This window comes from Engystomops pustulosus, chromosome 8 (assembly GCF_040894005.1).
Source record: "Engystomops pustulosus chromosome 8, aEngPut4.maternal, whole genome shotgun sequence".
Classification (NCBI taxonomy): Eukaryota; Metazoa; Chordata; class Amphibia; order Anura; family Leptodactylidae; genus Engystomops; species Engystomops pustulosus.
Window position 1 is genome coordinate 122699522 of NC_092418.1, and position 25750 is coordinate 122725271.

Here is a 25750-nt window from a genome sequence, read left to right on the forward strand (position 1 = left end):
GGTGGGAGAGGAGCAAGAGAGAGAGGGGAGGGAGAGGAGCAGAGAGAGAGAGAGAGGCGGGAGAGGAGCAGAGAGAGAGAGAGAGGGGGAGAGGAGCAGAGAGAGAGAGGCGGGAGAGGGAGGCAGAGAGAGAGAGAGAGGCCGGAGAGGAGCAGAGAGAGAAGAGAGGCGGGAGAGGAGCAGAGAGAGAGAGGCGGGAGAGGAGCAGAGAGAGAGAGGAGGGAGAGAGCAGAGAGAGAGAGAGAGAGAGGCGGGAGAGGAGCAGAGAGAGAGGAGAGAGAGAGAGAGAGGCGGGAGAGGAGCAGAGAGAGAGAGAGAGAGGCGGGAGAGGAGCAGAGAGAGAGAGAGAGAGAGGCGGGAGAGGAGCAGAGAGAGAGAGAGAGGGCGGGAGAGGAGCAGAGAGAGAGAGAGAGGCGGGAGAGGAGCAGAGAGAGAGAGAGAGAGGGCAGGAGAGAGAGAGCAGAGAGAGAGAGAGAGAGAGAGAGGCCGGGAGAGGAGCGAGAGAGAGAGAGAGAGGCCGGGAGAGGAGCAGAGAGAGAGAGGCGGGAGAGGAGCAGAGAGAGAGAGGCGGGAGAGGAGCAGAGAGAGAGAGAGAGGCGGGAGAGGAGCAGAGAGAGAGAGAGAGGCGGAGAGGAGCAGAGAGAGAGAGAGAGGGGGAGAGGAGCAGAGAGGAGGGGAGAGGAGCAGAGAGAGAGAGAGAGGTGGGAGAGGAGCAGAGAGAGAGAGAGAGGTGGGAGAGGAGCAGAGAGAGAGAGAGAGGTGGGAGAGGAGCAGAGAGAGAGAGAGGGGGAGAGGAGCAGAGAGAGAGAGAGAGGTGGGAGAGGAGCAGAGAGAGAGAGAGGAGGGAGGAGAGGAGCAGAGAGAGAGAGAGCGAGAGGAGCAGAGAGAGAGAGAGGCAGAGAGAGAGAGAGAGAGAGGAGAGGCAGAGAGAGAGAGAGAGAGAGGCCGGAGAGGAGGAAGAGAGAGAGAGAGAGAGAGAGAGGCCGGAGAGGAGCAGAGAGAGAGAGAGAGGCGGAGAGGAGCAGAGAGAGAGAGAGAGGCGGGAGAGGAGCAGAGAGAGAGAGAAGAGGCGGAGAGGACAGAGAGAGAGAGAGAGAGGCGAGAGGAGCAGAGGAGAGAGAGAGGCCGGAGAGGAGCAGAGAGAGAGAGAGAGAGAGGCCGGAGAGGAGCAGAGAGAGAGAGAGAGAGAGCAGAGAGGAGAGGGGAGAGAGAGAGAGAGAGAGGCCGGAGAGGAGCAGAGAGAGAGAGAGAGAGGCCGGAGAGGAGCAGAGAGAGAGAGAGAGAGAGGCCGGAGAGGAGCAAAGAGAGAGAGAGAGAGAGGCCGGAGAGGAGCAGAGAGAGAGAGAGAGAGGGCGGAGAGGAGCAGAGAGAGAGAGAGAGAGGGGCCGGAGAGGAGCAGAGAGAGAGAGAGAGAGAGGCCGGAGAGGAGCAGAGAGAGAGAGAGAGAGAGAGGGGCCGGAGAGGAGCAGAGAGAGAGAGAGAGAGAGGCGGAGAGGAGCAGAGAGAGAGAGAGGAGGCGGAGAGGAGCAGAGAGAGAGAGAGAGAGGCCGGAGAGGAGCAGAGAGAGAGAGAGAGAGAGGCCGGAGAGGAGCAGAGAGAGAGAGAGAGAGAGAGGCCGGAGAGGAGCAGAGAGAGAGAGAGAGAGAGAGGCCGGAGAGGAGCAGAGAGAGAGAGAGAGGAAGGAGAGGAGCAGAGAGAGAGAGAGAGAGAGAGGCGGAGAGGAGGCAGAGAGAGAGAGAGAGAGAGAGAGGCCGGAGAGGAGCAGAGAGAGAGAGAGAGAGAAAAAGGCAGAGAGGAGCAGAGAGAGAGAGGCCGGAGAGGAGCAGAGAGAGAGAGAGAGAGAGGCCGGAGAGGAGCAGAGAGAGAGAGAGAGAGAGAGGCCGGAGAGGAGCAGAGAGAGAGAGGCCGGAGAGGGAGCAGAGAGAGAGAGAGAGAGGCCGAGAGGAGCAGAGAGAGAAGAGAGAGGCCGGAGAGGAGCAGAGAGAGAGAGAGAGAGGCCGGAGAGGAGCAGAGAGAGAGAGAGAGGCGGAGAGGAGCAGAGAGAGAGAGAGAGAGAGAGGCCAGAAGAGAGGAGCAGAGAGAGAGAGGCCGGAGAGAGCAGAGAGAGAGAGAGAGAGAGGCCGGAGAGGAGCAGAGAGAGAGAGGCCGGAGAGGAGCAGAGAGAGAGAGAGAGAGAGGCCGGAGAGGAGCAGAGAGAGAGAGAGAGGGGCGGGAGAGGAGCAGAGAGAGAGGCCGGAGAGGAGCAGAGAGAGAGAGAGAGAGCCGGAGAGGAGCAGAGAGAGAGAGAGGCGGGAGAGGAGCAGAGAGAGAGAGGCGGGAGAGGAGCAGAGAGAGAGAGGCGGGAGAGGAGCAGAGGAGAGAGAGAGAGAGGTGGGAGAGGAGCAGGAGAGAGAGAGAGAGGTGGGAGAGGAGCAGAGAGAGAGAGAGAGGTGAGAGGAGCAGAGAGAGGTGGGAGAGGAGCAGAGAGAGAGAGAGAGGTGGGAGAGGAGCAGAGAGAGGTGGGAGGAGGAGCAAGAGAGAGAGAGAGAGAGAGGGGAGAGGAGCAGAGAGAGGAGAGAGAGGTGGGAGAGGAGCAGAGAGAGAGAGAGAGGTGGGAGAGGAGCAGAGAGAGAGGGGTGGGAGAGGAGCAGAGAGAGAGAGAGAGGCGGGAGAGGAGCAGAGAGAGAGAGAGAGGCGGGAGAGGAGCAGAGAGAGAGAGGCGGGAGAGGAGCAGAGAGAGAGAGAGAGGCGGGAGAGGAGCAGAGAGAGAAAGAGGCGGGAGAGGAGCAGAGAGAGAAAGAGGCGGGAGAGGAGCAGAGAGAGAGAGGCGGGAGCGGAGCAGAGAGAGAGAGAGAGAGAGGCGGGAGAGGAGCAGAGAGAGAGAGAGAGAGAGAGGCGGGAGAGGAGCAGAGAGAGAGAGAGAGGCGGGAGAGGAGCAGAGAGAGAGAGAGGCGGGAGAGGAGCAGAGAGAGAGAGAGAGGCCGGAGAGGAGCAGAGAGAGAGAGAGAGGCCGGAGAGGAGCATAGAGAGAGAGAGAGAGAGGGGCCGGAGAGGAGCAGAGAGAGAGAGAGAGAGAGAGAGGCGGGAGAGGAGCAGAGAGAGAGAGAGGCGGGAGAGGAGCAGAGAGAGAGAGGCGGGAGAGGAGGCAGAGAGAGAAGGGGGGAGAGGAGCAGAGAGAGAGAGAGAGGCGGGAGAGGAGCAGAGAGAGAGAGAGAGGTGGGAGAGGAGCAGAGAGAGAGAGAGGTGGGAGAGGAGCAGAGAGAGGTGGAGAGGAGCAGAGAGAGAGAGAGAGGTGGGAGAGGAGCAGAGAGAGAGAGAGAGGTGGGAGAGGAGCAGAGAGAGAAAGAGAGGTGGGAGAGGAGCAGAGAGAGAGAGAGGGGTGGGAGAGGAGCAGAGAGAGAGAGAGAGGTGGGAGAGGAGCAGAGAGAGAGAGAGAGGCGGAAGAGGAGCAGAGAGAGAGAGAGAGAGAGGCGGGAGAGGAGCAGAGAGAGAGAGAGAGAGGTGGGAGAGGAGCAGAGAGAGAGAGAGAGGCGGGAGAGGAGCAGAGAGAGAGAGAGAAGAGGCGGGAGAGGAGCAGAGAGAGAGAGAGAGGTGGGAGAGGAGCAGAGAGAGAGAGAGAGGCGGGAGAGGAGCAGAGAGAGAGAGGCGGGAGAGGAGCAGAGAGAGAGAGAGAGAGAGAGGCGGGAGAGGAGCAGAGAGAGAGAGGCGGGAGAGGAGCAGAGAGAGAGAGAGAGAGAGAGAGAGAGAGGCGGGAGAGGAGCAGAGAGGGAGAGGGGGAGAGGAGCAGAGAGAGAGGCGGGAGAGGAGCAGAGAGAGAGGCGGGAGAGGAGCAGAGAGAGAGGCGGGAGAGGAGCAGAGAGGAGCATGCTCGCATCTCTTAGCCACTAACTTCTACAACTTTTGATCAATATTTCTCTACTCCCTTCATCCACACATTTCCCCCAGTATAATAAGTACAATATATTCTGTAAGGCAAATCTACCATCCGGTTTCAAGCCCTGATACTGCGGACACTGATCAGATTCTTGGACACATTTTGGAGAAGTGGATATAAGGAGAAGAAAGGGGAACAGAGGAGGAATCAGTTCTAGAAAGTAATGACTGATAAGTCCATCAGTTCTCACCATTCTGGGGGTCCCCGGCCCCAGCGACATGTCCTCCTTCCCAGGCTCCCTCCTCCTCCTCCTCCGCCTCTTCTTCCTCCACCTTGGGGATCACCTTCTCCTCAGTGTCACTTCCATCCATGTTAGAAGGTTCTGCTCCTGGGAAGTGAATATGGACGTCATCATCCCATGTAATAACTTATCTCTACCATCTCACTGCGACTGATGAGAAGATTTCATGTAATTAATAAGATACAAGAGACAGAGGAGAAAATGGAGATTGTACAAGAGGAAACATTGTGGCGAGAGTCAATATTCCATCAGATTTCTATAGACTTGTTAATAAGGACTGACATAGATAAATCAGGTGAAGGTGAAAGCCTCATTGAGCCCCATAGAATAAATGCCAAACCTAAATATCCATTGGGCCTCTGTCCCTCAGATTGTCCCAATCGCTGCCGGTTTTGTTGCTGCGCAAGTTCTATGGCCCTGAAGTCAGGTCCCCAGGAGGTCCCCAGGGTGTTTCACCCACATGTGTTTAGTATCAGGGGTATGGATTTTGCTTTGGATTTTAGATCTATTTCATGTTTCGTGTCGTACAGGTGACATCATGGAGGATCTCATATTATGGTAACAATGTTCCCTGTCCTGATGTAAGGGCAGAACAGTCATTAAGGTCAGTACTTACCTGCCCCCTCTATATACAAGCAGTCCCCAGGTTACATACAAGATAGGGTCCGGAGGTTTGTTCTTAAGCTGAATTTGTATGTAAGTCGAAACTGTATATTTTATAATTGAAGTTCTAGACAAATTTTTTTTCTTTTGTCCCAGTGACAATTGGAGTTTCTAAATTTTTGCTGTAATTGGACCAAGGATTATCAATAAAGCTTCATTACAGACACTTTACAGCTGATCAGTGCAGTCTGGGGCTATAGTAAAGCATCCAGAGAGGTCACAGTGGGCAGAGGGGTCCGTCTGTTAGTCGGGTGTCCTTAAGTAGGGGACCTGTATTCTATAGATTATTTTTGCAAAACATTTTGCAGAGAAGAACTACCCTATATAATTCTGTGGTACATTGGTCAGTGGATGGAGCTGAGCTCATGCAGAACTGCGCGTTATGTGTCACCGTCTTATCTTATGTAGTCAGCAATCAGTAATTACTAATAGGTGATAGATAATAGGTGATAGATAATAGATGATAGATAATAGATGATAGATAATAGATGATAGGTGATAGATAATAGGTGATAGATAATAGATGATAGATAATAGATGATAGATAATAGATGATAGGTGATAGATAATAGGTGATAGATAATAGATGATAGATAATAGATGATAGATAATAGATGATAGGTGATAGATAATAGATGATAGATAATAGATGATAGATAATAGGTGAGAGATAATAGATGGGCAGTGATGCAGCCGGAACGCTCTACAGGGCTAGAGATCTACTCAGAAAGCTCATAGGAATTTCACTCATCAGTAGATTGATGTCCATTACATAGTAATCCCTAAAATCCCTCGTCACTGGGCTGCTAAATACAGTCAATATTACAATAGACCCTCCCCGGAGGGGGCTCCGGGCCCAAGTATTACTTACGCCTGCATTCCTGCTCCCCTATACCTCTAGATCCATATAACTCCTGCCCCCTCCGATACCTCTGCATCGTGGCCCCTCTACACCCCTGCGCCCTATCCCTCTACGCCCCTGCACCCCTACCCCTCTACACCCCGATACCTCTACATCCTGTGCCCCTACATCCCCGCGCCCCTACATCCCCGCGCCCCTACTCCTCCACATCCCCGCGCCCCTACTCCTCCACATCCCCGCGCCCCTACTCCTCCACATCCCCGCGCCCCTACACCTCCACATCCCCGCTCCCCTACTCCTCCACATCCCCTCGCCCCTACTCCTCCACATCCCCTCGCCCCTACACCTCCACATCCCCGCTCCCCTACTCCTCCACATCCCCGCGCCCCTACTCCTCCACATCCCCGCGCCCCTACTCCTCCACATCCCCGCGCCCCTACTCCTCCACATCCCCGCGCCCCTACTCCTCCACATCCCCGCGCCCCTATACCTCCACATCCCCGCGCCCCTATACCTCCACATCCCTGCGCCCCTATACCTCCACATCCCTGCGCCCCTATACCTCCACATCCCTGCGCCCCTATACCTCCACATCCCTGCGCCCCTATACCTCCACATCCCTGCGCCCCTATACCTCCACATCCCTGCGCCCCTATACCTCTACATCCCTGCACCCCTATACCTCCACATCCCTGCGCCACTATACCTCTACATCCCTGCGCCCCTATACCTCCACATCCCTGCGCCCCTATACCTCTACCTCCCAGCGCCCCTATACTTCTACATCCTTGCACCCCTATACCTCTACATCCCTGCACCCCTATACTTCTACATCCCTGCACCCCTATACTTCTACATCCCTGCACCCCTATACCTCTACACAGTGGCATAACTACAGTTCTCTGGGCCTGGGGGCAAAATTCCTAATACGCCCCCCCCCCCCCCCCCCCAAATGTAACAGTGACTATTGTTACTACCTAAAACTTACGTTACGTTTTGTTGGGTCCAGATCGATCCAAATATAATAAGTGATTATTCCCAGCGTTAAACCCCAGAACGGAAAATGACCCCAAATATCTGACACATTATTTTATGTCATTTTGAACATATAAATAAAATGTAATAAAAAGTCATCAAAAAGCATCAACGGTCCCCAAAATGGTGACAAAAACCCCTGAGCTTCACCTCACACAAATCCGAGCAACCAAGTATGAAAAGTTATCAGCGCCGGAAGATGAGGAAACGGACAGAAGGTTCTAATTATGTAAGAACCGAAACACAATAAGATCTTTACACATTGGGGGTCATTTACTAAGGGCCCGATTCGCGTTTTCCCGACGTGTTACCCGAATATTTCCTATTTGCGCCGCTTGTACATGAATTGCCCGAGTTTTTGGCGCACGCGATCGGATTGTGGCGCATCGGGGCCGGCATGCGCGCGACAGAAATCGGGGGGGGGGGCGTGTCCGAACGAAAACCCGACGTATTCGGAAAAACCGCCGCATTTAAAATCCGAAAATGTGTCGCTTGGGGAGCGCTCACCTTCACCTGCTATGGGATGGTGCATTCCGGGGCGTTAAGATTATTTTCGGCGCTGCAGCGCCACCTGGTGGACGGCGGAGGAACTACCATCTTAAATCCCAGCCGGACCCGAATCCTGTGCAGAGAACGCGCCGCTGGATCGCGAATGGGCCGGGTAAGTAAATGTGCCCCATTGTTATCTCCATGACAACAACAACAACCAATAACAATGACTCCTCCGATCAATAAAAGTCAAAAACTAAGAAAATGGAGTTTCACCAATTTTACCGCATTTTTTAAAGGCTTTCTTATATCCCCCAATATTCTCCATTTTCTGCAGATTTCTCTTGTATCTTAAAGGAAACCTACCACTTCTGAAGGTAGGTATGAGATACAAACACCGGGCACCAGCTCAGGGTGAGCTGGTGCCGGTGCTTAGTCTCGTTAGTGTTAAAACCGCGGTATCGCGGTTTTAACACTTTTGAAACTTTCTAGCAGAAACTGCTTCGGCGCTTCGTGCACACGATCGTGCGCGCGCCTACATTGGAAACGCCGCAGGCGTTGCGCGCGCACGGTCGCGCGCAGCGCCGAAGCAGTTTCTGCTAGAAAGTTTCAAAAGTGTTAAAACCGCGATACCGCGGTTTTAACACTAACGAGACTAAGCACCGGCACCAGCTCACCCTGAGCTGGTGCCCGGTGTTTGTATCTCATACCTACCTTCAGAAGTGGTAGGTTTCCTTTAATAATTCTATAGGATCCCCCGGAGGGGAAATGTACATTATACACGGATGGAACGTGGATGTGAGGATGACAATGGCCCCGCAGCCGTCTTGTCTGCAGGGATTTGTGTTCCCTATTGTTCAGGATGTGGAATCACAGGGGCACCGCACGGGGACATGGCACAGGGGCACCGCACGGGGACATGGCACAGGGGCACCGCACGGGGACATGGCACGGGAGCACCGCACGGGGACATGGCACGGGAGCACCGCACGGGGACATGGCACGGGAGCACCGCACGGGGACATGGCACGGGGGCACCGCACGGGGACATGGCACGGGGACATGGCACGGGGGCACCGCACGGGGACATGGCACGGGGGCACCGCACGGGGACACCGCACGGGGACATGGCACGGGGGCACCGCACGGGGACATGGCACGGGAGCACCGCACGGGGACATGGCACGGGAGCACCGCACGGGGACATGGCACGGGGGCACCGCACGGGGACATGGCACGGGGGCACCGCACGGGGACACGGCACGGGGGCACCGCACGGGGACACGGCACGGGGGCACCGCACGGGGACACGGCACGGGGGCACCGCACGGGGACATGGCACGGGGGCACCGCACGGGGACATGGCACGGGGGCACCGCACGGGGACACCGCACGGGGACATCGCACGGGGGCACCGCAAGGGGACATCGCAAGGGGACATCGCAAGGGGGCACCGCATGGGGACACCGCACGGGGGCACCGCACAGGAGCACCGCACGGGGGCACCGCACGGGGGCACCGCACGGGGACATCACACGGGGACATCGCAAGGGGGCACCGCACAGGAGCACCGCACCGGGGCACCGCACGGGGGCACCGCACAGGAGCACCGCACGGGGACATCGCACGGGGGCACCGCAAAGGGGCACCGCACAGGGACATCCTGGTGGGAAGGGACAAGAAACCCAGAACAAAGGGGAACACTTGATTTTGGACTAAAACTGAAACCTGGCAGTGTTTTTATTCCTTTTTTTTGCGCCTCTTGTACCTTAAAGGGATTGTCCACCACAACAAAGACTGTAACTCAGCTCCATGCATTGTAAATAGTAATCTCAGGAAGTGATATCTCCCTGTGTGATGCTCGCTGGCGCCCCCTGCTGCTAGCGGCGTCCTGTGTGATGCTCGCTGGCGCCCCCTGCTGCTAGCGGTGTCCTGTGTGATGCTCGCTGGCGCCCCCTGCTGCTAGCGGCGTCCTGTGTGATGCTCGCTGGCGCCCCCTGCTGCTAGCGGCGTCCTGTGTAACTGCTGCTCTCCCCCAGTCGGCTCGGTGGCTCTACACTGATCAGCTGACACACTGCAGCCAATAGGAAGTGAGAGCCAACGCAATATACACGTGACTACAGTACACACTGCACACGCGCGGATCATACACATACACAGATACAATGTAACACGTGATCACACATATAACACTGCACATGCGCGGATCATACACATACACAGTACAGATACAATGTAACACATTACAGGCAGTGATCACACATATAACACTGCACATGCGCACTATTACCTTCCATGTGCCCTGCAGTGCCGCAGCTTCCCCGGTCCTCTTCCTACAGACTGTAACCTGCGTCTCCTCACACTACAGGGACAGGAGAGGAGGCGGGACGTGGGAGGAGAGGAGGCGGTGTAGGGGAGGAGAGGAGGCGGTGTAGGGGAGGAGAGGAGGCGAGGTAGGGGAGGAGAGGAGGCGGTGTAGGGGAGGAGAGGAGGCGGTGTAGGGGAGGAGAGGAGGCGAGGTAGGGGAGGAGAGGAGGCGGTGTAGGTGAGGAGAGGAGGCGAGGTAGGGGAGGAGAGGAGGCGGTGTAGGGGAGGAGAGGAGGCGGTGTAGGTGAGGAGAGGAGGCGAGGTAGGGGAGGAGAGGAGGCGGTGTAGGGGAGGAGAGGAGGCGGTGTAGGGGAGGAGAGGAGGCGAGGTAGGGGAGGAGAGGAGGCGGTGTAGGGGAGGAGAGGAGGAGAGGTAGGGGAGGAGAGGAGGAGAGGTAGGGGAGGAGAGGAGGCGGTGTAGGGGAGGAGAGGAGGCGGTGTAGGGGAGGAGAGGAGGCAAGGTAGGGGAGGAGAGGAGGCGGTGTAGGGGAGGAGAGGGAGGCGAGGTAGGGGAGGAGAGGAGGCGGTGTAGGTGAGGAGAGGAGGCGAGGTAGGGGAGGAGAGGAGGCGGTGTAGGGGAGGAGAGGAGGCGGTGTAGGTGAGGAGAGGAGGCGAGGTAGGGGAGGAGAGGAGGCGGTGTAGGGGAGGAGAGGAGGCGGTGTAGGTGAGGAGAGGAGGAGAGGTAGGGGAGGAGAGGAGGCGGTGTAGGGGAGGAGAGGAGGCGGTGTAGGGGAGGAGAGGAGGCAAGGTAGGGGAGGAGAGGAGGCGGTGTAGGGGAGGAGAGGAGGCGGTGTAGGGGAGGAGAGGAGGCAAGGTAGGGGAGGAGAGGAGGCGGTGTAGGGGAGGAGAGGAGGCGAGGTAGGGGAGGAGAGGAGGCGGTGTAGGGGAGGAGAGGAGGCGGTGTAGGGGAGGAGAGGAGGCGAGGTAGGGGAGGAGAGGAGGCGGTGTAGGTGAGGAGAGGAGGCGAGGTAGGGGAGGAGAGGAGGCGGTGTAGGGGAGGAGAGGAGGCGGTGTAGGTGAGGAGAGGAGGCGAGGTAGGGGAGGAGAGGAGGCGAGGTAGGGGAGGAGAGGAGGCGGTGTAGGGGAGGAGAGGAGGCGGTGTAGGGGAGGAGAGGAGGCGAGGTAGGGGAGGAGAGGAGGCGGTGTAGGGGAGGAGAGGAGGCGGTGTAGGTGAGGAGAGGAGGCGAGGTAGGGGAGGAGAGGAGGCGGTGTAGGTGAGGAGAGGAGGCGAGGTAGGGGAGGAGAGGAGGCGGTGTAGGGGAGGAGAGGAGGCGGTGTAGGTGAGGAGAGGAGGCGAGGTAGGGGAGGAGAGGAGGCGGTGTAGGGGAGGAGAGGAGGCGGTGTAGGGGAGGAGAGGAGGCGGTGTAGGTGAGGAGAGGAGGCGAGGTAGGGGAGGAGAGGAGGCGGTGTAGGGGAGGAGAGGAGGCGGTGTAGGTGAGGAGAGGAGGCGAGGTAGGGGAGGAGAGGAGGCGGTGTAGGGGAGGAGAGGAGGCGGTGTAGGTGAGGAGAGGAGGAGAGGTAGGGGAGGAGAGGAGGCGGTGTAGGGGAGGAGAGGAGGCGGTGTAGGGGAGGAGAGGAGGCAAGGTAGGGGAGGAGAGGAGGCGGTGTAGGGGAGGAGAGGGAGGCGGAACAAGCGGAGGAGAAGAGGGAAGGAGGCGGGGCAGGGGGAGGAGGAGGATGTTCCTGTATGTTCCCTCCTCCAGGCCCAGTTAAAGGGATATGTCTCCATGTATGTTCCCTCCTCCAGGCTCAGTTAAAGGGATATGTCTGCATGTATGTTCCCCCCTCCAGGCTCAGTTAAAGGGATATGTCTGCATGTATGTTCCCTCCTCCAGGCTCAGTTAAAGGGATATGTCTGCATGTATGTTCCCTCCTCCAGGCCCAGTTAAAGGGATATGTCTCCATGTATGTTCCCTCCTCCAGGCTCAGTTAAAGGGATATGTCTCCATGTATGTTCCTTCCTCCAGGCCCAGTTAAAGGGATATGTCTCCATGTATGTTCACTCCTCCAGGCCCAGTTAAAGGGATATGTCTGCATGTATGTTCCCTCCTCCAGGCCCAGTTAAAGGGATATGTCTGCATGTATGTTCCCTCCTCCAGACCCAGGTAAAGGGATATCTCTGCACGTATGTTCCCTCCTCCAGGCCCAGTTAAAGGGATATGTCTCCATGTATGTTCCCTCCTCAAGGCCCAGTTAAAGGGATATGTCTCCATGTATGTTCCCTCCTCCATGCCCAGTTAAAGGGATATGTCTCCATGTATGTTCCCTCCTCCAGGCCCAGTTAAAGGGATATGTTTCCATGTATGTTCCCTCCTCAAGGCCCAGTTAAAGGGATATGTCTCCATGTATGTTCCCTCCTCCAGGCCCAGTTAAAGGGACATGTCTCCTTGTATGTTCACTCCTCCAGGCCCAGTTAAAGGGATATGTCTGCATGTATGTTCCCTCCTCCAGGACCAGTTAAAGGGATATGTCTCCATGTATGTTCCCTCCTCCATGCCCATTTAAAGGGATATGTCTCCATGTATGTTCCCTCCTCCAGACCCAGGTAAAGGGATATGTCTCCATGTATGTTCCCTCCTCCATGCCCAGGTAAAGGGATATGTCTTCATGTATGTTCCCTCCTCCATGCCCAGTTAAAGGGATATGTCTCCATGTATGTTCCCTCCTCCAGGCCCAGTTAAAGGGATATGTCTCCATGTATGTTCACTCCTCCATGCCCAGTTAAAGGGATATGTCTCCATGTATGTTCCCTCCTCCAGGCCAAGTTAAAGGGATATGTCTCCTTGTATGTTCCTTCCTCCATGCCCAGTTAAAGGGATATGTCTCAATGTATGTTCACTCCTCCGGGCCCAGTTAAAGGGATATGTCTCCATGTATGTTCACTCCTTCTTGCCCAGTTAAAGGGATATGTCTCCATGTATGTTCCCTCCTCCAGACCCAGGTAAAGGGATATGTCTCCATGTATGTTCCCTCCTCCATGCCCAGGTAAAGGGATATGTCTTCATGTATGTTCCCTCCTCCATGCCCAGTTAAAGGGATATGTCTCCATGTATGTTCCCTCCTCCAGACCCAGGTAAAGGGATATGTCTCCATGTATGTTCCCTCCTCCAGGCCCAGTTAAAGGGATATGTCTGCATGTATGTTCACTCCACCATGCCCAGTTAAAGGGATATGTCTTCATGTATGTTCCCTCCTCCATGCCCAGTTAAAGGGATATGTCTCCATGTATGTTCCCTCCTCCAGGCTCAGTTAAAGGGATATGTCTTCATGCATTGTGAAGGAAAACATGACGTTTCGGACCCCTGAGGGTGCATTCACACGTTGGCTTTTTCAGAAGCAGTTTTTGTCCAAACCAGGAGTGGAGTTAAAAAAAGGAGAAGTAACTCTTCTCAATGATAAGTTTGTATCCATTATGATCCATACCTGCTTTTGGCTTCAAAAACTGCATCAGAAAAACGCGCCCTGAGCGGTACGTAAGGTTAATAAGCTTTTTATAGACACTCCCAGAACGCACGGGTTCTGAGCAGCGCAGGAAGTGATTTAGTGTTGTCTGTGCAACCTCCAAAGATGCCACAACAATAAATTACAACCCTGAGGGCGCGTTCACACGTTCCGCTAGCGTCGCGTTCATAATATAATGCTAGTGCGCAGTGGGCGGGGCTAGGGGGGCGATCGCATATGCGTTTCCAGAGAAACGCATACAATCGGTTTATCAACTGCATGCGTTTCCCGGGAAACGCATATGTGATCGGCCCAAGCCCCACCCCCTGTGCGCTAATATCGCGTTATGCCCCCTCTGCGCTAATGTAGCGGAACGTGTGAATGCGCCCTGAATGTCTAGAGGAACCTTGCACTTGCTTTAGTGAAACAAAACCTTAACAACCCAATAAGCTGCCACCAGTTCTCCTTTACTATAAGCCCGATCCGTAATGGGATTATATAGGGTGAGGAACCAACCCGGTGGCATGTATATAACCAAGACACGGACGTGGGGATTCGTGGATTGAGATAATAAAGCAACGCAGGATAAATTTTATATTTAATTGCCTTAAGGGCAGAGGAGACAAACATTACACACAATAGTTATATATACAGTTATACAGAGTACAGAGTGCACGGGTAGGACTACAAGTATCAGCATGCAGCGTGGTAGTTACCTTGTGTATGGGCCTAATGAAAACTTATTGGCCGCACTTAAAGATCCTTCCTGCGTTTGTGATGGTGAATCATTTCCCCAGGCACAGACCCTGGGACTCGGGGACCCCCTGTTTATATTAGGTGCAGACACCCCCCTGCACCCCCCAGGAGGGCTCATAGGACCCACCTACCTCCTATTACATCCAGAACATTGGAGAAGTCATAGATTCTCAAGGGGAAGTCATAGGGTCAAGGTTCTGGTATCATTGGATCCGGCTGATTCTCTGGATGACATTGATACCAAACCTGACCCATTTGTTCTGGTTCCATTCAGAGATATTTATATCTCGGTGTCCAAGCATCCGAGAATCTACTGAGACGTAGCGATGCAATCCCCTGGAGATACAAATTACAAAGATGTATGGACTGAGCTGGATCATAAACCCAGAACTGTCCAGAACCAACATATTGGGCTGAGATTTCATGACACTTTGTCTCTGATTTAAAACATGGGGAGAAGCTCTTTTAGCTTTTTCAGCAGTCGGTGCCGAGGAGTCTGCGGAAAACCTTTGAAGCTCAACCTCCTGGAGTGATGGGCGACGCCTCCCCAGATCAATTAGGCTAATTAGGACGAGGCTGGCGGGAAGTAATGGAGATGCATGGAAGGAAGATATATACACATCATATACACACATCATATACACACATCATATACACACATCATATATACACATCATATATACACACATCATATACACACATCATATATACACATCATATATACACTCACCGGCCACTTTATTAGGTCCACCTGTCCAACTGCTCGTTAACACTCCACTTCTAATCAGCCAATCACATGGCGGCAGTACATTTAGGCATGTAGACATGGTCAAGACAATCTCCTGCAGTTCTCCCGAGCATTAGTATGGGGAAGAAAGGTGATTTGTGGCCTTTGAACGTGGCATGGTTGTTGGTGCCAGAAGGGCTGGTCTGAGTATTTCAGAAACTGCTGATCTACTGGGATTTTCACGCACAACCATCTCTAGGGTTTACAGAGAATGGTCCGAAAAAGAAAAAACATCCAGTGAGCGGCAGTTCTGTGGGCGGAAATGCCTTGTTGATGCCAGAGGTCAGAGGAGAATGGGCAGACTGGTTCGAGCTAATAGAAAGGCAACAGTGACTCAAATCGCCACCCGTTACAACCAAGGTAGGCAGAAGAGCATCTCTGAACGCACAGTACGTCCAACTCTGAGGCAGATGGGCTACAGCAGCAGAAGACCACACCGGGTGCCACTCCTTTCAGCTAAGAACAGGAAACTGCGGCTACAATTTGCACAAGCTCATCGAAATTGGACAGTAGAAGATTGGAAAAACGTTGCCTGGTCTGATGAGTCTCGATTTCTGCTGCGACATTCGGGTGGTAGGGTCAGAATTTGGATCCATCTTGCCTTGTATCAGCGGCTCAGGCTGGTGGTGCTGGTGTCATGGATCCATCCTGCCTTGTATCAGCGGCTCAGGCTGGTGGTGCTGGTGTCATGGATCCATCCTGCCTTGTATCAGCGGGTCAGGCTGGTGCTGGTGGTGTCATGGATCCATCCTGCCTTGTATCAGCGGGTCAGGCTGGTGGTGCTGGTGTCATGGATCCATCCTGCCTTGTATCAGTGGCTCAGGCTGGTGGTGCTGGTGTCATGGATCCATCCTGCCTTGTATCAGCGGGTCAGGCTGGTGGTGCTGGTGTCATGGATCCATCCTGCCTTGTATAACGGCTCAGGCTGGTGGTGCTGGTGTCATGGATCCATCCTGCCTTGTATCAGCGGCTCAGGCTGGTGGTGGTGGTGTCATGGATCCATCCTGCCTTATATCAGCGGATCAGGCTGGTGGTGGTGGTGTCATGGATCCATCCTGCCTTGTATCAGCGGGTCAGGCTGGTGGTGGTGGTGTCATGGATCCATCCTGCCTTGTATCAGCGGCTCAGGCTGGTGGTGGTGGTGTCATGGATCCATCCTGCCTTGTATCAGCGGGTCAGGCTGGTGGTGGTGGTGTCATGGATCCATCCTGCCTTGTATCAGCGGCTCAGGCTGGTGGTGGTGGTGTCATGGATCCATCCTGCCTTGTATCAGCGGGTCAGGCTGGTGGTGGTGGTGTCATGGATCCATCCTGCCTTGTATCAGCGGCTCGGGCTGGTGGTGGTGGTGTCATGGATCCATCCTGCCTTGTATCAGCGGCTCAGGCTGGTGGTGGTGGTGTCATGGATCCATCCTGCCTTGTATCAGCGGGTCAGGCTGGTGGTGGTGGTGTCATGGGTCCATCCTGCCTTGTATCAGCGGCTCAGGCTGGTGGTGCTGGTGTCATGGATCCATCCTGCCTTGTATCAGCGGGTCAGGCTGGTGGTGGTGGTGTCATGGATCCATCCTGCCTTGTATCAGCGGGTCAGGCTGGTGGTGGTGGTGTCATGGGTCCATCCTGCCTTGTATCAGCGGGTCAGGCTGGTGGTGGTGGTGTCATGGATCCATCCTGCCTTGTATCAGCGGGTCAGGCTGGTGCTGGTGGTGTCATGGATCCATCCTGCCTTGTATCAGCGGCTCAGGCTGGTGGTGGTGGTGTCATGGATCCATCCTGCCTTGTATCAGCGGCTCAGGCTGGTGGTGGTGGTGTCATGGATCCATCCTGCCTTGTATCAGCGGGTCAGGCTGGTGGTGGTGGTGTCATGGATCCATCCTGCCTTGTATCAGCGGGTCAGGCTGGTGGTGCTGGTGTCATGGATCCATCCTGCCTTGTATCAGCGGCTCAGGCTGGTGGTGCTGGTGTCATGGATCCATCCTGCCTTGTATCAGCGGCTCAGGCTGGTGGTGGTGGTGTCATGGATCCATCCTGCCTTGTATCAGCGGCTCAGGCTGGTGGTGGTGGTGTCATGGATCCATCCTGCCTTGTATCAGCGGGTCAGGCTGGTGGTGGTGGTGTCATGGATCCATCCTGCCTTGTATCAGCGGGTCAGGCTGGTGGTGGTGGTGTCATGGATCCATCCTGCCTTGTATCAGCGGCTCAGGCTGGTGGTGGTGGTGTCATGGATCCATCCTGCCTTGTATCAGCGGCTCAGGCTGGTGGTGGTGGTGTCATGGATCCATCCTGCCTTGTATCAGCAGGTCAGGCTGGTGGTGGTGGTGTCATGGATCCATCCTGCCTTGTATCAGCGGGTCAGGCTGGTGGTGGTGGTGTCATGGATCCATCCTGCCTTGTATCAGCGGGTCAGGCTGGTGCTGGTGGTGTCATGGATCCATCCTGCCTTGTATCAGCGGCTCAGGCTGGTGGTGGTGGTGTCATGGATCCATCCTGCCTTGTATCAGCGGGTCAGGCTGGTGGTGGTGGTGTCATGGATCCATCCTGCCTTGTATCAGCGGGTCAGGCTGGTGGTGGTGGTGTCATGGATCCATCCTGCCTTGTATCAGCGGCTCAGGCTGGTGGTGGTGGTGTCATGGATCCATCCTGCCTTGTATCAGCGGCTCAGGCTGGTGGTGGTGGTGTCATGGATCCATCCTGCCTTGTATCAGCAGGTCAGGCTGGTGGTGGTGGTGTCATGGATCCATCCTGCCTTGTATCAGCGGGTCAGGCTGGTGGTGGTGGTGTCATGGATCCATCCTGCCTTGTATCAGCGGGTCAGGCTGGTGCTGGTGGTGTCATGGATCCATCCTGCCTTGTATCAGCGGCTCAGGCTGGTGGTGGTGGTGTCATGGATCCATCCTGCCTTGTATCAGCGGGTCAGGCTGGTGGTGGTGGTGTCATGGATCCATCCTGCCTTGTATCAGCGGGTCAGGCTGGTGGTGGTGGTGTCATGGATCCATCCTGCCTTGTATCAGCGGCTCAGGCTGGTGGTGGTGGTGTCATGGATCCATCCTGCCTTGTATCAGCGGCTCAGGCTGGTGGTGGTGGTGTCATGGATCCATCCTGCCTTGTATCAGCAGGTCAGGCTGGTGGTGGTGGTGTCATGGATCCATCCTGCCTTGTATCAGCGGGTCAGGCTGGTGGTGGTGGTGTCATGGATCCATCCTGCCTTGTATCAGCGGGTCAGGCTGGTGCTGGTGGTGTCATGGATCCATCCTGCCTTGTATCAGCGGGTCAGGCTGGTGGTGGTGGTGTCATGGATCCATCCTGCCTTGTATCAGCGGGTCAGGCTGGTGGTGGTGGTGTCATGGATCCATCCTGCCTTGTATCAGCGGGTCAGGCTGGTGGTGGTGTCATGGATCCATCCTGCCTTGTATCAGCGGCTCAGGCTGGTGGTGGTGGTGTCATGGATCCATCCTGCCTTGTATCAGCGGCTCAGGCTGGTGGTGGTGGTGTCATGGATCCATCCTGCCTTGTATCAGCGGCTCAGGCTGGTGGTGGTGTCATGGATCCATCCTGCCTTGTATCAGCGGCTCAGGCTGGTGGTGGTGGTGTCATGGATCCATCCTGCCTTGTATCAGCGGGTCAGGCTGGTGGTGGTGGTGTCATGGATCCATCCTGCCTTGTAACAGCGGCTCAGGCTGGTGGTGGTGGTGTCATGGATCCATCCTGCCTTGTATCAGCGGGTCAGGCTGGTGGTGGTGGTGTCATGGATCCATCCTGCCTTGTATCAGCGGGTCAGGCTGGTGGTGGTGGTGTCATGGATCCATCCTGCCTTGTATCAGCGGGTCAGGCTGGTGCTGGTGGTGTCATGGATCCATCCTGCCTTGTATCAGCGGGTCAGGCTGGTGGTGGTGGTGTCATGGATCCATCCTGCCTTGTATCAGCGGGTCAGGCTGGTGCTGGTGGTGTCATGGATCCATCCTGCCTTGTATCAGCGGGTCAGGCTGGTGGTGGTGGTGTCATGGATCCATCCTGCCTTGTATCAGCGGGTCAGGCTGGTGGTGGTGGTGTCATGGATCCATCCTGCCTTGTATCAGCGGGTCAGGCTGGTGCTGGTGGTGTCATGGATCCATCCTGCCTTGTATCAGCGGCTCAGGCTGGTGGTGGTGGTGTCATGGATCCATCCTGCCTTGTATCAGCGGGTCAGGCTGGTGGTGCTGGTGTCATGGATCCATCCTGCCTTGTATCAGCGGCTCAGGCTGGTGGTGGTGGTGTCATGGATCCATCCTGCCTTGTATCAGCGGGTCAGGCTGGTGGTGGTGGTGTCATGGATCCATCCTGCCTTGTATCAGCGGCTCAGGCTGGTGGTGTCATGGATCCATCCTGCCTTGTATCAGCGGCTCAGGCTGCTGGTGGTGGTGTCATGGATCCATCCTGCCTTGTATCAGCGGGTCAGGCTGGTGGTGGTGGTGTCATGGATCCATCCTGCCTTGTATCAGCGGCTCAGGCTGGTGGTGGTGGTGTCATGGATCCATCCTGCCTTGTATCAGCGGGTCAGGCTGGTGGTGGTGGTGTCATGGATCCATCCTGCCTTGTATCAGCGGGTCAGGCTGGTGGTGGTGTCATGGATCCATCCTGCCTTGTATCAGCGGGTCAGGCTGGTGGTGGTGGTGTCATGGATCCATCCTGCCTTGTATCAGCGGCTCAGGCTGGTGGTGTCATGGATCCATCCTGCCTTGTATCAGCGGCTCAGGCTGGTGGTGGTGGTGTCATGGATCCATCCTGCCTTGTATCAGCGGGTCAGGCTGGTGGTGGTGGTGTCATGGATCCATCCTGCCTTGTATCAGCGGCTCAGGCTGGTGGTGGTGGTGTCATGGATCCATCCTGCCTTGTATCAGCGGCTCAGGCTGGTGGTGGTGGTGTCATGGATCCATCCTGCCTTGTATCAGCGGGTCAGGCTGGTGGTGGTGTCATGGATCCATCCTGCCTTGTATCAGCGGCTCAGGCTGGTGGTGCTGGTGTCATGGATCCATCCTGCCTTGTATCAGCGGCTCAGGCTGGTGGTGGTGGTGTCATGGATCCATCCTGCCTTGTATCAGCGGCTCAGGCTGGTGGTGGTGGTGTCATGGATCCATCCTGCCTTGTATCAGCGGGTCAGGCTGGTGGTGGTGGTGTCATGGATCCATCCTGCCTTGTATCAGCGGGTCAGGCTGGTGGTGGTGGTGTCATGGATCCATCCTGCCTTGTATCAGCGGCTCAGGCTGGTGGTGGTGGTGTCATGGATCCATCCTGCCTTGTATCAGCGGGTCAGGCTGGTGGTGCTGGTGTCATGGATCCATCCTGCCTTGTATCAGCGGCTCAGGCTGGTGGTGGTGGTGTCATGGATCCATCCTGCCTTGTATCAGCGGGTCAGGCTGGTGGTGGTGGTGTCATGGATCCATCCTGCCTTGTATCAGCGGCTCAGGCTGGTGGTGGTGGTGTCATGGATCCATCCTGCCTTGTATCAGCGGCTCAGGCTGGTGGTGGTGGTGTCATGGATCCATCCTGCCTTGTATCAGCGGGTCAGGCTGGTGGTGGTGGTGTCATGGATCCATCCTGCCTTGTATCAGCGGGTCAGGCTGGTGGTGGTGGTGTCATGGATCCATCCTGCCTTGTATCAGCGGGTCAGGCTGGTGGTGGTGGTGTCATGGATCCATCCTGCCTTGTATCAGCGGCTCAGGCTGGTGGTGGTGGTGTCATGGATCCATCCTGCCTTGTATCAGCGGCTCAGGCTGGTGGTGGTGGTGTCATGGATCCATCCTGCCTTGTATCAGCGGCTCAGGCTGGTGGTGGTGGTGTCATGGATCCATCCTGCCTTGTATCAGCGGGTCAGGCTGGTGGTGCTGGTGTCATGGATCCATCCTGCCTTGTATCAGCGGCTCAGGCTGGTGGTGGTGGTGTCATGGATCCATCCTGCCTTGTATCAGCGGGTCAGGCTGGTGGTGCTGGTGTCATGGATCCATCCTGCCTTGTATCAGCGGCTCAGGCTGGTGGTGGTGGTGTCATGGATCCATCCTGCCTTGTATCACCGGCTCAGGCTGGTGGTGGTGGTGTCATGGATCCATCCTGCCTTGTATCAGCGGCTCAGGCTGGTGGTGGTGGTGTCATGGATCCATCCTGCCTTGTATCAGCGGGTCAGGCTGGTGGTGGTGTCATGGATCCATCCTGCCTTGTATCAGCGGGTCAGGCTGGTGGTGGTGGTGTCATGGATCCATCCTGCCTTGTATCAGCGGGTCAGGCTGGTGGTGGTGGTGTCATGGATCCATCCTGCCTTGTATCAGCGGGTCAGGCTGGTGGTGGTGGTGTCATGGATCCATCCTGCCTTGTATCAGCGGGTCAGGCTGGTGGTGGTGGTGTCATGGATCCATCCTGCCTTGTATCAACGGTTCAGGCTGGTTGTGGTGGTGTCATGGATCCATCCTGCCTTGTATCAGCGGGTCAGGCTGGTGGTGGTGGTGTCATGGTGTCTTTGGGCCCCTTGGTAACGCCACAGCCTACCTGAGTATTGCTGCTGACCATGTCCATCCCTTTATGAGCACAATGTACCCTGTAACATCTGATGGCTACTTTCAGCAGGATAATGCGCCATGTCATAAAGCTGGAATCATCTCAGACTGGTTTCTTGAACATGACAATGAGGTCACTGGACACAAATGGCTCCACAGTCACCAGATCTCAATCCAATAGAGCATCTTTGGGATGTGGTGGAACGGGAGATTCGCATCATGGATGTGCAGCCGACAAATCTGCGGCAACTGTGTGATGCCATCATGTCACTATGGAGCAAAATCTCTGAGGAGCTTCCAGCACCTTGTTGTATCTATGCCACGAAGAATTGAGGCAGTTCTGAAGGCAAAAGGGGGTCCAACCCGTTACTAGCATGGTGGACCTAATAAAGTGGCCGCTGAGTGTATATGTTCATCAAACACAGTTTGTTATTCGCACCTACCCCCTTGCTATACGTTGGCCGGGGTGTTGCACATGTATGAGTGTTTTCTCCTGAGGGCGCGGTCACAGGTTACACATCACAATCAGCTTTGAGGGGGTTTTAGGTGCAGTTTTGTCAATTTCACAGGAGAAAGATATGAACAGAATGGGTGAATTTGATTTTGAAGGAGAAAGCTGCTCCACAAATGTCATTCACCTGTTGATTTGATGTCTTTCACTTGTTAAAATAAGTAATTCCACCTAAAACCAACCCAAAACTAATTGTGACTGCAAAGTGTGACCGCACCCTGAGATATTTTCATTCCACACAAGGAAACGGCCGACAAGATCCTATAATCTGAATGGTTTCTATAGTAAAGTTGCCATTAACAATATATCCCTTCCCTTTAATGGTGTATTTATTCCTTGATATGGACCTACAGGCCACAACTGGAATTGCAGCTGTGTAATAATGTGAGAGGGTTTGATTGTTAACCAATCAGAAGTGTTGTGTTATTAATGTCAATCCTGATCTGCCTCGAGGTTTCTAATTGGATGCCTGGAAACTCCACCCGAGGGGAAATCTATATAGACTCCTCTCCGGCTGGAGCTTCCAGATCTTTCTGAGAGGTCACAGAACCTGCTGCAGCTCTTCTACCTGAGGGTAATCCAGCCCCATCACGCCTGCTGCAGCTCTTCTACCTGAGGGTAATCCAGCCCCATCACGCCTGCTGCAGCTCCTCTACCTGAGGGTAATCCAGCCCCATCACGCCTGCTGCAGCTCCTCTACCTGAAGGTAATCCAGCCCCATCACGCCTGCTGCAGCTCCTCTACCTGAAGGTAATCCAGCCCCATCACGCCTGCTGCAGCTCCTCTACCTGAGGGTAATCCAGCCCCATCACACCTGCTGCAGCTCTTCTACCTGAGGGTAATCCAGCCCCATCACGCCTGCTGCAGCTCTTCTACCTGAGGGTAATCCAGCCCCATCACGCCTGCTGCAGCTCCTCTACCTGAGGGTAATCCAGCCCCATCACGCCTGCTGCAGCTCCTCTACCTGAAGGTAATCCAGCCCCATCACGCCTGCTGCAGCTCCTCTACCTGAGGGTAATCCAGCCCCATCACACCTGCTGCAGCTCTTCTACCTGAGGGTAATCCAGCCCCATCACACCTGCTGCAGCTCCTCTACCTGAGGGTAATCCAGCCCCATCACACCTGCTGCAGCTCTTCTACCCGAGGGTAATCCAGCCCCATCACGCCTGCTGCAGCTCCTCTACCTGAGGGTAATCCAGCCCCATCACACTTGCTGCAGCTCCTCTACCTGAGGGTAATCCAGCCCCATCACACCTGCTGCAGCTCTTCTACCTGAGGGTAATCCAGCCCCATCACGCCTGCTGCAGCTCTTCTACCTGAGGGTAATCCAGCCCCATCACACCTGCTGCAGCTCCTCTACCTGAGGGTAATCCAGCCCCTTCACACCTGCTGCAGCTCTTCTACCTGAGGGTAATCCAGCCCCATCACGCCTGCTGCAGCTCCTCTACCTGAGGGTAATCCAGCCCCATCACACTTGCTGCAGCTCCTCTACCTGAGGGTAATCCAGCCCCATCACACCTGCTGCAGCTCTTCTACCTGAGGGTAATCCAGCCCCATCACGCCTGCTGCAGCTCCTCTACCTGAGGGTAATCCAGCCCCATCACACTTGCTGCAGCTCCTCTACCTGAGGGTAATCCAGCCCCATCACACCTGCTGCAGCTCTTCTACCTGAGGGTAATCCAGCCCCATCACGCCTGCTGCAGCTCTTCTACCTGAGGCTAATCCAGCCCCATCACGCCTGCTGCAGCTCCTCTACCTGAGGGTAATCCAGCCCCATCACACCTGCTGCAGCTCTTCTACCTGAGGGTAATGGTAATCCAGCCCCATCACTCCTGCTGCAGCTCTTCTACCTGAGGGTAAAACAGCCCCATCACGCCTGCTGCAGCTCTTCTACCTGAGGGTAATCCAGCCCCATCACCCCTGCTGCAGCTCTTCTACCTGAGGGTAATCCAGCCCCATCACGCCTGCTGCAGCTCTTCTACCTGAGGGTAATCCAGCCCCATCACGCCTGCTGCAGCTCTTCTACCTGAGGGTAATCCAGCCCCATCACGCCTGCTGCAGCTCTTCTACCTGAGGGTAATCCAGCCCCATCACACCTGCTGCAGCTCTTCTACCTGAGGGTAATCCAGCCCCATCACGCCTGCTGCAGCTCTTCTACCTGAGGGTAATCCAGCCCCATCACGCCTGCTGCAGATCTTCTACCTGAGGGTAATCCAGCCCCATCACTCCTGCTGCAGATCTTCTACCTGAGGGTAATCCAGCCCGATCACTCCTGCTGCAGCTCTTCTACCTGAGGGTAATCCAGCCCCATCACGCCTGCTGCAGCTCCTCTACCTGAGGGTAATCCAGCCCCATCACGCCTGCTGCAGCTCTTCTACCTGAGGGTAATCCAGCCCCATCACACCTGCTGCAGCTCTTCTACCTGAGGGTAATCCAGCCCCATCACGCCTGCTGCAGCTCTTCTACCTGAGGGTAATCCAGCCCCATCACACCTGCTGCAGCTCTTCTACCTGAGGGTAATCCAGCCCCATCACGCCTACTGCAGCTCTTCTACCTGAGGGTAATCCAGCCCCATCACACCTGCTGCAGCTCTTCTACCTGAGGGTAATCCAGCCCCATCACGCCTACTGCAGCTCTTCTACCTGAGGGTAATCCAGCCCCATCACGCCTGCTGCAGCTCTTCTACCTGAGGGTAATCCAGCCCCATCACACCTGCTGCAGCTCTTCTACCTGAGGGTAATCCAGCCCCATCACGCCTGCTGCAGCTCTTCTACCTGAGGGTAATCCAGCCCCATCACACCTGCTGCAGCTCTTCTACCTGAGGGTAATCCAGCCCCATCACACCTGCTGCAGCTCTTCTACCTGAGGGTAATCCAGCCCCATCACGCCTGCTGCAGCTCTTCTACCTGAGGGTAATCCAGCCCCATCACACCTGCTGCAGCTCTTCTACCTGAGGGTAATCCAGCCCCATCACGCCTGCTGCAGCTCTTCTACCTGAGGGTAATCCAGCCCCATCACGCCTGCTGCAGCTCCTCTACCTGAGGGTAATCCAGCCCCATCACGCCTGCTGCAGCTCCTCTACCTGAGGGTAATCCAGCCCCATCACTCCTGCTGCAGCTCTTCTACCTGAGGGTAATCCAGCCCCATCACACCTGCTGCAGCTCCTCTACCTGAGGGTAATCCAGCCCCTTCACACCTGCTGCAGCTCTTCTACCTGAGGGTAATCCAGCCCCATCACGCCTGCTGCAGCTCCTCTACCTGAGGGTAATCCAGCCCCATCACGCCTGCTGCAGCTCTTCTACCTGAGGGTAATCCAGCCCCATCACGCCTGCTGCAGCTCTTCTACCTGAGGGTAATCCAGCCCCATCACGCCTGCTGCAGCTCCTCTACCTGAGGGTAATCCAGCCCCATCACCCCTGCTGCAGCTCCTCTACCTGAGGGTAATCCAGCCCCATCACACCTGCTGCAGCTCCTCTACCTGAGGGTAATCCAGCCCCATCACACCTGCTGCAGCTCTTCTACCTGAGGGTAATCCAGCCCCATCACGCCTGCTGCAGCTCCTCTACCTGAGGGTATTCCAGCCCCATCACACTTGCTGCAGCTCCTCTACCTGAGGGTAATCCAGCCCGATCACACCTGCTGCAGCTCTTCTACCTGAGGGTAATCCAGCCCCATCACGCCTGCTGCAGCTCTTCTACCTGAGGGGAATCCAGCCCCATCACACTTGCTGCAGCTCTTCTACCTGAGGCTAATCCAGCCCCATCACGCCTGCTGCAGCTCCTCTACCTGAGGGTAATCCAGCCCCATCACACCTGCTGCAGCTCTTCTACCTGAGGGTAATGGTAATCCAGCCCCATCACTCCTGCTGCAGCTCTTCTACCTGAGGGTAAAACAGCCCCATCACGCCTGCTGCAGCTCTTCTACCTGAGGGTAATCCAGCCCCATCACCCCTGCTGCAGCTCTTCTACCTGAGGGTAATCCAGCCCCATCACGCCTGCTGCAGCTCTTCTACCTGAGGGTAATCCAGCCCCATCACGCCTGCTGCAGCTCTTCTACCTGAGGGTAATCCAGCCCCATCACACCTGCTGCAGCTCTTCTACCTGAGGGTAATCCAGCCCCATCACGCCTGCTGCAGCTCTTCTACCTGAGGGTAATCCAGCCCCATC

The 25750-nt window shown here is 55.8% G+C and overlaps 2 protein-coding genes across 11 annotated transcripts in view; one reads left to right on the forward strand and one right to left on the reverse strand.

Moving 5' to 3' along the window:
• The window catches only part of LOC140075967 (uncharacterized), a 183254-nt gene that overhangs the window by 131029 nt on the left and 26475 nt on the right, over nucleotides 1-25750 (forward strand). The gene's annotated exons all lie outside the window — the stretch shown is intronic.
• LOC140075966 (uncharacterized) overlaps nucleotides 1-25750 on the reverse strand; it is a 116912-nt gene that overhangs the window by 4217 nt on the left and 86945 nt on the right. For 2 of the 10 annotated variants that reach the window (XM_072122425.1, XM_072122435.1), the window contains exons 1-2: nucleotides 9494-9605; nucleotides 4104-4241 (exon numbers count right to left, since the gene is read on the reverse strand). The exons of 1 other annotated variant lie outside the window; for it this stretch is intronic. In XM_072122425.1, coding sequence (XP_071978526.1) covers nucleotides 4104-4241; nucleotides 9494-9500 — 145 coding nt within the window. In that variant the 5' untranslated portion in view covers nucleotides 9501-9605. Of the gene's footprint in view, nucleotides 1-4103; nucleotides 4242-4494; nucleotides 4736-4770; nucleotides 5367-8971; nucleotides 9129-9493; nucleotides 9606-25750 lie in introns of those variants that run through there. 7 more of the 10 variants (XM_072122426.1, XM_072122427.1, XM_072122428.1 and 4 more) reach the window with 7 other exon arrangements.